The sequence below is a fragment of the Bactrocera latifrons genome, unplaced genomic scaffold (genome assembly GCF_001853355.1).
Source record: "Bactrocera latifrons isolate USDA-ARS-PBARC rearing strain unplaced genomic scaffold, ASM185335v1 scaffold_267, whole genome shotgun sequence".
Lineage (NCBI taxonomy): Eukaryota > Metazoa > Arthropoda > Insecta > Diptera > Tephritidae > Bactrocera > Bactrocera latifrons.
In genome coordinates this window covers 315,401-327,565 of record NW_017536263.1, presented here as the reverse complement: position 1 = coordinate 327,565, position 12,165 = coordinate 315,401, and the positions used below count along the sequence as shown (strand labels likewise).

The 12,165-nt window shown below is 31.3% G+C and overlaps 3 protein-coding genes across 33 annotated transcripts in view; 2 read left to right on the top strand and 1 right to left on the bottom strand.

Moving 5' to 3' along the window:
• Window positions 1-12,165, bottom strand: part of LOC108969824 (modifier of mdg4-like) — a 32,551-nt gene that overhangs the window by 16,111 nt on the left and 4,275 nt on the right. Inside the window, exons 5-7 of one of the 29 annotated variants that reach the window (XM_018934765.1) lie at window positions 2,120-2,383; window positions 1,904-2,064; window positions 1,601-1,692 (exon numbers count right to left, since the gene is read on the bottom strand). The exons of 21 other annotated variants lie outside the window; for them this stretch is intronic. In XM_018934765.1, coding sequence (XP_018790310.1) covers window positions 1,687-1,692; window positions 1,904-2,064; window positions 2,120-2,383 — 431 coding nt within the window. In that variant the 3' untranslated portion in view covers window positions 1,601-1,686. Of the gene's footprint in view, window positions 1-8; window positions 1,033-1,210; window positions 1,693-1,903; window positions 2,065-2,119; window positions 2,384-7,701; window positions 8,115-8,602; window positions 8,900-8,980; window positions 9,174-9,287; window positions 9,784-9,926; window positions 10,395-12,165 lie in introns of those variants that run through there. 7 more of the 29 variants (XR_001993428.1, XM_018934776.1, XM_018934767.1 and 4 more) reach the window with 7 other exon arrangements.
• Window positions 4,548-5,378, top strand: LOC108969830. 3 transcript variants are annotated; one of them, XM_018934793.1, is made up of 2 exons: window positions 4,548-4,646; window positions 4,838-5,378. In XM_018934793.1, the coding sequence occupies exon 2, from the start codon at window positions 4,966-4,968 to the stop codon at window positions 5,314-5,316; it is 351 nt and encodes a 116-aa protein (XP_018790338.1). In that variant the 5' UTR covers window positions 4,548-4,646; window positions 4,838-4,965; the 3' UTR covers window positions 5,317-5,378. The 3 variants fall into 3 exon arrangements, with proteins under 3 accessions (XP_018790338.1, XP_018790337.1, XP_018790339.1); XM_018934792.1 differs by having other exon boundaries at window positions 4,835-5,378; XM_018934794.1 differs by having other exon boundaries at window positions 4,550-4,635.
• LOC108969828 lies at window positions 5,326-5,924 on the top strand. Its single transcript, XM_018934791.1, has 2 exons — window positions 5,326-5,433; window positions 5,493-5,924. Exons 1-2 carry the CDS (start codon window positions 5,424-5,426, stop codon window positions 5,861-5,863), a joined length of 381 nt encoding a protein of 126 aa, XP_018790336.1. The 5' UTR covers window positions 5,326-5,423; the 3' UTR covers window positions 5,864-5,924.

Genomic DNA, 12,165 nt, shown 5'->3' with positions numbered 1-12,165 from the left:
GCTAAACATTTAAAAAGTGACAATCGATTTTGTGGTGTATTTACCACAATATACCATACATATATTATTAAACTTAAAATGTGATTGCCTTTTAATACATTTCGATACATACATATGATTTTTCACGCTTCAAAAGTTATGTTATAAAGTCGGCAATATAAAATGCATATAATGTTATTATTTATTAATAATATTGATTTTTGATATTGAATATATCTAAGAATACTTGCTTAAGGCGTTTAAAATTAGAAAGATATCTAGATCGAACTTAAGAAAATTTATATCGATTTAGGTTTTTTTTTCACAAGTTAACTAATATTGATGAAATGAAAAGTATGACGCAACAAATTATTATCAATGCTGTTTTGTCATAAGATTCGCATTTTTAATTCTAAGATTTCATATAAACTAGTTATATGATTTATTATTTCCTTTAAAATAAAATAAAAAATATTCGCACCTGCTTATAATTTGAAAAATATTAACATCCTTCTGAAAAGTATTAATTCTTATTCTAAGGAGGAGTGTTAATATAACACCCATTCGGTTGCATATTTGGCTTTAATTTTCTATATTGCATAGATGCAGTAGCTGCAATAGCGCTTGGAGTTACTACTGGCAATGCTTTATGCCATAAATATGCTGCTGATGAAGTGTTATGTTGCCCGTGAAATTGAACGTGTGGTGATAGTCCGGCTTCTGTATACATTGGCACACCCAAATTGTCTTTACGTACTTCTTTGATACCAGTTTCTATTTTGATACTGTCACACATATTATTGTAAGCCTCAGATAAAACAGTGCTCATATGTGGAGCTTTTGTTTGACAATACATCTGGCATGCTGATAGTATCTCTCTGTGACGCCTTTTGATATGACTAAGAAAGTTACCCGTAGACTTTGTAGTCCCTGATATTACACCTAAACATGTTGTGCACGTTGCTTGAATTCCTCCAAAAGTTTTCCTATTCGGCTGAACGTCTTTATAAAATTTCCCATCCAGTAATTTTGGTAATGTCATTGGTTTTGTAACTAAAATTGAAACAAAGGAAATTTTAGTATATTAGTAATTTTAATTGAAATAAGATTTTTCTACTGTATATGATAAAAGAGTTTGTCAATTTCAAAAAAAAAAATTCAATTTACTTTAATGTAACATAAAATTTTTATAAACTTGGGGAAAGCATTTTCATATCAATTTTCTAGTTGCTTATAAGTCAGAAATAATTTATGGTGTTTATTGTAATTTTCTATTGCACTTAGAATACATACATATATTACAAAAATAGAATAGCATTTTGTTCCGTAGATAAATGATTGCCGTATTAATTTCAATAATTTTTTATTTAAGATCGCTTAGTAATGAAACCATCCTTAGCAAGCTTCCTTTTGACTCATCAATGAAATCAGGTGAAATTTCTACAAGATTATCTGTTTTCATTTCTGGATCATGTGTATGAGGTGAACCAGTAACCCGTATAGCCGATACATCATCATGCAGCTTTGATGTGACAACAGTCGCTCTGCACCCAAACTTAACGTAACGTGAACAGCGCCAGAATATATTTTTGTGACTTTGACGGTTCTCTACATAGCGATATCCGTTATAAATAAGCATAACACGGCCACGCTGTGTAGTAGAGTATTGTAAATATGTTGTAGTATTTTTGTCTTCATATATATATTTCAAATCTGAAAAAAAAGTATTTTAAATGTGCATTAGTGTTAAATAATACGTTATAATTATAATGTCTAATTATGCATAATACTATGTTATTATAATATATGTATCATTTATACCCGTTTCATGTCATAATGTTAGATGTACATTTGTTCTTTATTTGAAAAAAAAGTTATATATTTTATAAGGATTATAAACACAATAAACTTATTATGGATTGACCTGAGAACTGCTTTCAAAAGTGGAATTATTTTTTGACTGTTGTTCACTTGCTGTTGACGGTGTTACATTTGACATGTTCCTAATTTTGTGTTGTATAAACGAAATCACTGTGTTGTCGTCAATGGTCTCTCCTCTCATTGAGAATACCTGTACTACATGGGCTATCAAAAATACTTCGGTTATTTAAATAAGAAAAATATATAAATGGTAATTTACTTATTATGGATTTCAGCAAATTCTCGTCAAGCATTAGAAGTCGTTGCTTAGCATTTGAACGTGCTATATTTTCCAACACATCTAAACCAAATACCAGTTCACTTAACCGGGACGTATAAATGCAGGCGTTCGGTATAAAAATTTTAGCTAAATCATGTTTGGATACGTAAACTCTACTGCCAGCATGCAATGGAATTTTAGCCTCTGCCGACTTATTTGTAAGTTTTTTGTTTTGGTTGTTGTTATTTGTATGTATATTTTTGACTGTAAAATAAGCACAATATAAATAATGTGATTAAACATTTATATAAAATTTTTGCATCAATTATGAAAATAAATAAAAACAAATTTATCAGCGGAATATGAAACCTTAAAATTGTATTTATTTAAATTATAATTTTTAAGTTCACAATATACATTTTATTTAAAATTTTCATAAATATTATCGCATTTACAGCCTCTAAATGTAATTCACGCAAGTTGATTGTACAGGCCTTGACCATGCTTCACACTTATAACTTCATTTCACTTCCAGTTTTTCAATTCACCAACTATTTTCGAGGCCGTTACTGGTGATAATTGCCTAAAATCACAATTAAAACAGTTTATTCAATTAAATGCACACCATTTTTAATTTAATAAAGTTTACTTCTCAAGCTGTCCAAATGCATTTGTTGTCACATGAAATTAGTTGCAATACTCATTTATCGATATTCGACAAAGTCGATGTATCCTTTTATTTATCGATAAGAAAATTACTCTACGCATTAAAAACGTATTTTCAAATTGGGAATATGCTGGCAAATTTAACCTATTATGACTTTTAAATTACTATATATATGATATATTTTAACACAGAAGTACAACAAATTAAAAATCATTCTCTGCACTTACCCCTATAATGGTTCTTAAGTAAAATTTAATAAAGCTTGGAAACATTGGTTTTTTAAATTTGGCAACTCTAAATGTCAGCGATGCCATGATTATTTGTTATAGTGCATCCGAAAAAGTTGCGTGTTTAAAGAATAAGATGTGAAATGTATTACTAAAACTGAAAATATTAAAGTTAAAAATAATAGTACTTAGATTTTTCAAACGTGTAAATCTTTCGTTTAATATGTTGTTGATATTGAATTGTATTTTTTAGAGTACAGTGTTACTTATTTACGTTGATTGCTAAAGCGTCCTAAATATTGTTTTAGAAATGTTTGCTGGAACATTTTTTTGCAGCTTTCTATATCACAATTCATGAAAAAAGATATTTGATGAATGTTATAGAAATGTTTTGACAATAATAAAAACACAAAATTGTAAAATTTTTGAATATTGTATATTAAGATTATTTTATATGTAAGATTTGGATAAGTTTTGCTACATATGTAAATGGAAATTCGTTTGCTTTTTTCAGAATATGGACCAGTTAATACTTCAAATGGCTTATTTTGTGCGGAAATTAACAAATTGCAACAGCGCAAACAAAAGTATGAGGATCTGGATGTATGCTTTACCAGAAGTGTTCGCGGGAACAATTTGCTAACTATCAACGGCAAGCCATACACATTGAATCGTCGAATAAAGGATGTTTGTTATTGGGAATGTGTAAAACTGCGATGCAAATATACAAAATGCACCGCGCGTGTCATTACGAAATGTGATCAGATTGCATCGTTGCGTGGAGATCATAACCATTTATAAATATGTGTAATTATTAGTGAATACTTGAAAATAAATTTAGTATGTTAGCAATAAGCGGTGTTGGAACGTGTTATGTGTATTGGAGACATTGATCTTCTAATTGCTGTGACTAACATACTTAAAACCTTACAGGTGTTAACAGATCTTGGATAGCAACAAATTTTCAATTTAAACGAAACAGACGTGGTGGCCTCAATCTACTTTATCATGGGTATATGTATACAGCGGAAAGAAGGTATAATTCCACAATAAACTGGGTGTGCAGTAAAAATAGTAGCCATACATTACGTTGTCCAGCGCGCTGCATCACAGCAGGTCAAAGTAGTATTAAACTTAGTCAAAGATGTCATAATCATTCACCAATTATTTGAAGGTAAGTTGTTTTATATATAATATGTATAAAAAGTGATGTATTTGGGTACATTAAGAAATAAATCAAAGTGAAATACTTTTTAAAAAGAAGTTTCAATAATGAAATTCATACAATTTGTTTTATGTGATATATATTTAATTTTTCTTAGTCCATTTATATTAGAAGGATTTTCAACACTGAACACTGAATTTCTAATACAAATATGTATTTATGCATTTTTGTTTTCAGCTTTTTCAATTAAAAATGCTCTCGTCATCGGTACGAAATATACAACTATAGAAAACTTTCGTTTTGTAATCGGATCACAGTCTCCGAGCAAATATTATTTGAAGTGTGCAAATTTTCGTAACAAATGTCGCGCTCGTGCTGTTATACGCAAGGATACATTGGCTTTAATTTTACGGCGGAAACATAATCACACAGTAGAACAGCAAAATTTTAAGAGAAAGTAATAATGAAGTAAATAAATAAGTTTGGTCTATTTAACTTGTAATAAGATATCTATAAGACTGCTTTGTGGCATCATCCTACCAAATAAACTGATATACATAAATAGAATAAAATACAAAATCAAACACTAATACATCAACATTTGTAACACATCTCTTTTCTACCTTTATTGTAACATCTATATTGTTTTATTTTAGCAGACAACAATCTTCCGGTGCGATATATACGCTCACGTCGAGGAACTCATCTCGTGCTACATGAATATAATACATATACCCCGAATGAAAAAGTTCGAGACGGACGACTTTCTCGAGATTGGAAATGCTCTATGTATCATAAGGCCAAATGTCGTGCCAGACTTGTAACAAAACACACATTATCCGGGGATGTAATCCATGTAACGTCAGCGAAACATACACATAAACCAATGTACACAACTGCTGAATTGGAATTGATGCAAAAACAAAATCTTTTAACACATCAACCGAAACGGGAGCATGAAATAACGGATGATGCACAATACCTAGAACCAACTCGTCCTATTAGCTCTTTGCAATGTTTGCCTCAATTACAGCCCTTACAGCAATTCCAGCCAATGCAATTACGAGCGCTCTATCTACCGCCCATAACAAATGTATCCCTTCTTCCGCCGCAATTTGATAAAATGCTGCCACGTTAATTTGAAAGAAAAACCAAGTTGATAAATAGTACAAAATAAAGAAGTCAATTATCAAAAACTCATTCATTGTAGATATATATTAATTTTGCCAAAAAAAAAAAATCAGAATGACCTTAAGTACATGTAACAGTAAACAGTTAAAGGCATCCCAATAACCACTATTCAATTCTTTGCAGATAACAAGTCATCCTTAAACTTAGCGAGCCTTTTTGCAGCCGGAACGAATACAGAGAATAAAGATGACGGTAGAGAAGAAAAAATATCATCATTGGTTCTAACTCAAAAGAAAATGAATCTTTGTTTTATACCAGGACAACGGGGTAAATCTTTGTTGTGTTTCAACCACTTTACATATGCCAAAAATAATGTATGTGGTAATACAACGTATTGGAATTGTCGCAGTCGACGTGTCGGTATGAAGCCATGCAACGCTCGCATCACAACAACGAAACAACCAAATGGTCTGTTCAGAGTATGCCTTACCAAACCTGAACACAATCATGAACCCTCTCTGCGCGTGCTGAAGAAGTTGAAAAGATCACTTTAAACCTTAATTAAAATAAAATAAGAAACTACAAATATAAATAATAAACATTCAGAAAATTGTATGTTCTTAAAGTTGTATTTCTTTTTAGAGTTTATTTATATGTATTTTAATTATTTTTGATAATTGTCAATTTCCACTAATAATTATATTTTTATTTATTTTTTTACCTCACCTCCAGAAGGCAGTGTTGCTATTTATTCGGCCACATCAAGAGGACGGGTGCAGCTCATATATGGCGGCCAACCATTCATCTTTGAGAAAATTTTGAAATTAGCCACTGGCGAGGAAAAGAAATTTTGGCGTTGTAATCAATGGTGGAACCAAAAATGTCGTTCACGTGTCTATACTATTAATGACATAGTTATGCCACTTAACCGCTACCATACGCATGAAGAAATCGTACGACGTAAAAAGCGTACACGTAGGATACCACCGATTGTCAGTGCACAACCAAAGAAGGATAAAAAAGTGGCGATAACAGAAAGTTCAAGCGTAGATGCGGTAGGAGTCACAACCACGGACCCAATCGATGTATCGGAATTAGGAATGCACTTAAAATATGAAGAAATCGTAGCAGATGTTACGGAAATAGAAGAACCTAATGTCGTCATAAAAAAAGATTTAAAAAAATAATTTCTGGAATATACATATATGCGTATGTAAACATACAATTACTCCAACTTTAACTTTAAAATTTTGAAGGAAATGTACTATATTGAGTATATAAAAATATTGCTTTTTTCTAAAGCCGATTTAAAATAGCTTTTTGAATAAAATCTATAACTACTTTATAGCAAATAAGTTTTTTTTTTACAAGTTTTGCCGCTCAGGTGCAACATCATTAAACCAAGCAAACAAAATTTTCCTACAACTAATTCATTTTAAACTTGTGTATTTTTCATTTTAGTACCCATTGCAATACCTAAAGCTGGCAGTCAAAACTTTTACTTCACAGCTGGACAAAGGAAATCCGTTAAACTCGTATATGGAGGCTATCAATATGTCAAGTTCATGGAAAATTCCAAAGGTATTAAGTGGATTTGTTCTACACGATCTACCACCAAATGCAGGGCAAGAGTACGTACAACAAAAAATTCGCAACTCGAGGTGCTCCATGCTAAACACAATCATTCTTTTATACAAAAAAAATATCCACGAAAAATGGAAAAAGATAATAAGTCTACTATCGAACACATATTTCTGCCCAATGTCTCTCCAAATTAGATTCGTTAAAACAAGCTGTAGAATACAAATTAATACAGCTAATATGAGAAAAAGTGTTTGCAATCCTTGTTGAAAACGTATTTTCGACGAATAATTACAAAAAAAAAAAAAAAACGGATATATGTATTTCATTATAGCAAAATTGCAACAAATGTGGATATATTTTCAATTTTCCACGGTTGATGGTAAAAATTTTGTCATCAAAGCCGTTAAATTTTAAATAGACACCCGTCTGTTGTTGCATCCGTTATCTACTCCCATCTGTTACCTGGTCCTCTGTACAACGAATCCCACCCAGCTAACGTCACTCTGCTTTTGATCCGACCCCGTCGAAACTACACGTTTCTGTGCCTCCGGTTTCATGACTTCGATGACAATCAATTTGAACTTTACCATCCTACCGAAGTTTAGTTAACCGCTACAACTTTGTTTTGTCATTATCAATGGATAGATAATGGTATTGTGATATTATTAAACACTACGGAATAGATTAGAAAATTATTCTGGTTTTCCGATAGATATTTCTAAAAGTAATACATTGATATATTTCAGACAGTTACTATTTTCTAATATTAGTGAGCAAGAGTTGCAAGAATAGTGAATAAATAAAAATATATGGGAATATTTTAAGATTTATTGAAAATAGAAAAATAATTTTATTTCAAAATTATCTAATGAGCTTTATCAAAACAATCTTCACACATCCAAACACCACCGGGACACTGTGGACAATACGTGGTGATTTTGGAGAGAGCTGCATGGTTTTTATGTGTTCTCTTCAAGCAAGTAACACACTTTCCAAACATACGGGGCTTACCAATTTTAGTTAAGTGATGGTTATTCCCCGACGTTTTCAAAATTGTTTCGCCAGTTTTAATTTCCGAATATGATGATTTAACGACAGGCATACCATCAACTGTATATATCGTCAAAGATTTGTATGGCTTTTTATCTAAAGTGTTTTTTTGCTTCGATTGTTGATGTTGTTGTGGCATTACAACTTGAGAAATCATAGTTCGCTTTTTAACTGAAAAGACAATAATAAATATTAATGATATAAAAAATAGATTTATCACTAGTTGGAAAGTGTTAAAGTAAAATACACATATTTTATTGCTGTTATTTTAAACTTTATTTCATGAAAATACGTTGCTGTACGCAAAAGTGCACATTAAACCTGCTTGAATATTATGGGGCTACAACTAAGTGGATTTTTTGCAGGATGTGTATGTATACCACGCAGAGAGACTACCATTTTGCCACGAGTTTTTATATTTGCACGACAACGAAATTTTGAGTACGCCGAACACCGCCAGTGAACTACACAAGTGTTACCGTTCTCCGAATGCATCGAATATGTGTAACCATTGTAGACTAATTGACCTCTGTAATTATACTTTAGAGGCGTAACAATTCCTGCGTACATGTTAGAGATGGAAGATGTCGCTAAAATATGAAAATATTGAATATTATATGATATGAGCGTAATAAATTTTGGGTATGAAAACACTTTAATTGCCGTCGCTTAAAATAACTGAATATGTTTATATTATTCTCACACTCTCTTAAAGAAACAACAGATTAAGTTTAGTAACGAACAACGAACGTTTTTATGCTTTTTGCATTTATGAAAATTATTCACACCACGGATATTGCTATTTAAAATTGCAACTACGCTCCAGCTTGCGTTGCTCATAAACATACTTAAGTGTGCCTTTTTTACGTCGCTCTCGAAGGATAGGATGATTGTGGGATTCGTCCACAATCGAAACACGATCTCCGGCAGGGTTAGTTCGAACTCTTGCTCTACATCTGTAATTTTAAATGTATGAAAATATATAAATGCATACATTTCAATGTGAGCAATTATAGTTTATACTGTTTTATACACACTTTAAGGGACGAAATTGAACACAGCGCCAGTAAATTGTGCAGCCACGTATTCGATGCCGTGAATAAGGAAAACCATCCAATACTAGTTGGTAAGTTCCTTTTAAACTTGAACGATAGTTCACTCGATTCTGAGCCACATCGTTATCACAAGGTTCTTCGAAAGCTTCGTTATCTCCTAGCCTTGGCGACGTGTCTGTAATTTATTTATAACTTTGTTAAATATTTGCGTTACTATTTTCTTATTATTAAATAACCAACAAAATTAGTCTCAATTTCATAGGATATTATATGAATCAAATCTTAGTTGTTCTCAATTTAACCTGAATATGTAACTCTATATTTTATGTGGATAATATCAATACAACATAAAAACTAGGTGTCAAATTTATTATTTATTAACATAATTGATGTTTCGATGAGCTCATCTCCCGCTTCTTGTTGCACTCGTATGGGCAAGTGATAAGTCCGACGATTTGGTTTTAGTTCAACACTTCCTCTGCTTATATTATAACCTAGACCGTTCCCTCCACCATTGTTAAGTTCAACCATACGGTTTCGTTCAATCATCTTTTCGATTTTTTCTGTGTGAGGCGGATGATTATGCAATCCACCAGTTTCAGACTTTAATTTTCCATCTTCCAGCACACAACGAGCACGGCACCGTTCTGATTGTACTTTCTTTGAGTAATTATGGCAACGCCAGTATTCCTTGCTATTTTTCCGACTGTGGCAGTTATACATAAAGTTGCGTAGCACTAAACAAGGTGTAGCCCAGGGACTGACAATAAACATTAATTCTGTATCTGCAACAAAAGAAATCAGAAAATACAAATATTTACGTCAAAATATGATTTTAGTATAAGTATATGAAAAAAATTCTAAGAATAATAATTATGAATATTCTTATATATACCACAGTAACTTATTTTTTTTAGGTTTTATTTACCGTATAGGCTTTATTTAAAATTTAGTTACAATTAGACGTAATTTTATTCTGGTTGATAATTAGGCCAAACTGTTGTGGCTGCTCGTACTGCTGGTGTCGGGACAAATAGTTTAAACTCTTTGCCACTTTTCTGTGCACAGATCTCGATGTTGGAAACATTCATGAATTCTTCAAGTTTCGGGTCTTCAGGTTTAATTTCGATATACTCGCTGAGATCTTCCTCTATTTTATATAAAGGCCGTTGACCTATACGTTGTACATGATCCTCATGATTGTGGGAACGTCGCGCAGCAACTAATTTATTCTTTTTCGTAATGACGACAGCTTTGCAACGTAACTTTAACAGATCTACGCACCGCCATGTAGTTTGTCCATTTGCCTGAGTTAACTTCTTGTTGTATATGAATCCGTTATAAACTAACTGGGCATATTTTTTCTGACTTCGTATGAATTTCACTTCATCTTCACCTGTGTAACAATGACAATAATATTGAATTATATGATAAAAAAAAAGTCAGTACATTCATAAGAAATAATTTTATAACAATTTAGGAATGAAAAGACGTTCACAAATTGCAACTGCAAACATTTTTATTCATTTATTATAGAATAACTTATAAAAACTGGCAGGTATTTTCGTGTACTGTTCAAAATTTTAATAGGCATCTTGATATCTAGATGAATGCTTTAAAATGTGTGAATTATATTTTAAACAGATTATATTTAATTAACTTACCTGATATCAAGGTAAGGGGCCGTCACTAACCAGAAATTTTGCTGACAGCATTAATAATACTATCTTGAGATCGTTGATGTATATTTTTTTGGGATTTAATCTAGGACATTGATGGTTTAGGTATAAAGAACTGCAATGAATTACAACTGTCATGAATATAAATTGTTTAAAAATCAAAGCCATGTCGAAATTGGACTTACTGACCCCTTTAAATACAATCCTTTGAGTTACTCTATATGTCTCATATATATTTAACACGAAATAATGCACATAGTTGTGTATATTTATTTAAATGCATGTTTTTATTATACCTTTTTCTAGTTTTTGAACCCACAAACTACTTACAACAGATTTTTCCAATGCACTGAAATCGGTAGGCACATACGCGTCCTGAGCATCGACAATTTATGTGTTAAGTTAATTTATACGATGTTGTAGAAAGCTATCGCAATTGGATTTTTAATAATTATCATCATATTATTTAATTACTTTTACGAAAATAATTATTATTATTACAAAACTAATATTTTCGACTAGAAAACACAAAAATCACAAAATACACCTAAGAACTCTCTTGGGTTGCCATGGTACATAGAGTTGCTTCGTAACCTGTAAACCTTAGTATCATTATCAATTTCGATTATTAAAAATTATTATAATAAATGAAAAGAACCAAAACAACAATTCCCAATGCATGACCCGAAAAATTAATAATACCTATTTTACATTTCTGTATTAAGAATAAATAATATTATACATATATAAGATATGGTAATTTGGATTAATCGAAGAGCGTGTCACACTGCGATCAAACGAGGAGACTTTGTTGCCTACCGGCATTTCTTCTTTGACAATGTACAATGCATTTACCTTTACCTTCCACGAAAACGGTTAAATTAAACTAAAATAATTTAACATGAGCTTCTTAAATATAATTTTTAATTATTTAAAAGGAATTTTTTCTCACTGGTAAATATTATTTGCATAAACAATTTAAGGTGGAAATTTTTGTCAGAAATAGTTTTTTTTTTTAAACTGCCATTTTGTAAAAAAACCTTTATTTTGCTTATTCCTCAAATTTTCTTTACCAGATTTAACGTTACTTTAACGAAATCTATTTTGTTTTTAATATCAAAGGATCACGTTCAGAGATAAACTAGTCACCGCACAACTTCTTTTTTAAAAGGAGCTCCAGGAGATCAGCTGTAGTTCCTTTCCAACAGTCCTAAAATATAGTTAAAGGATACCATAATATGGGTACAAAATTTGGGATAAATAAACTTAAACATTTTATTTAAAAAAAAGGGCTTTTTGGCTTTTTAATCTGACCCCTTAAAAGTTTTATTGAAATTTTAAACAATAAAAGTAACTTCGCTTTTATATACATATAATATTGTCTTTAATACTTATAAATGTTATTAACATCGGTTTTCTGCTTGAGACGATTGTCTCATGTCTCTAATAATATGTTCAGACCGACACTTAATCACACGATTTCGGCTG

What these genes read in the sequence shown, in the direction of transcription:
- LOC108969830 (XM_018934793.1), top strand. Translation starts at nt 4,966, where the DNA reads ATGTATCATAAGGCCAAATGTCGTGCCAGACTTGTAACAAAACACACA.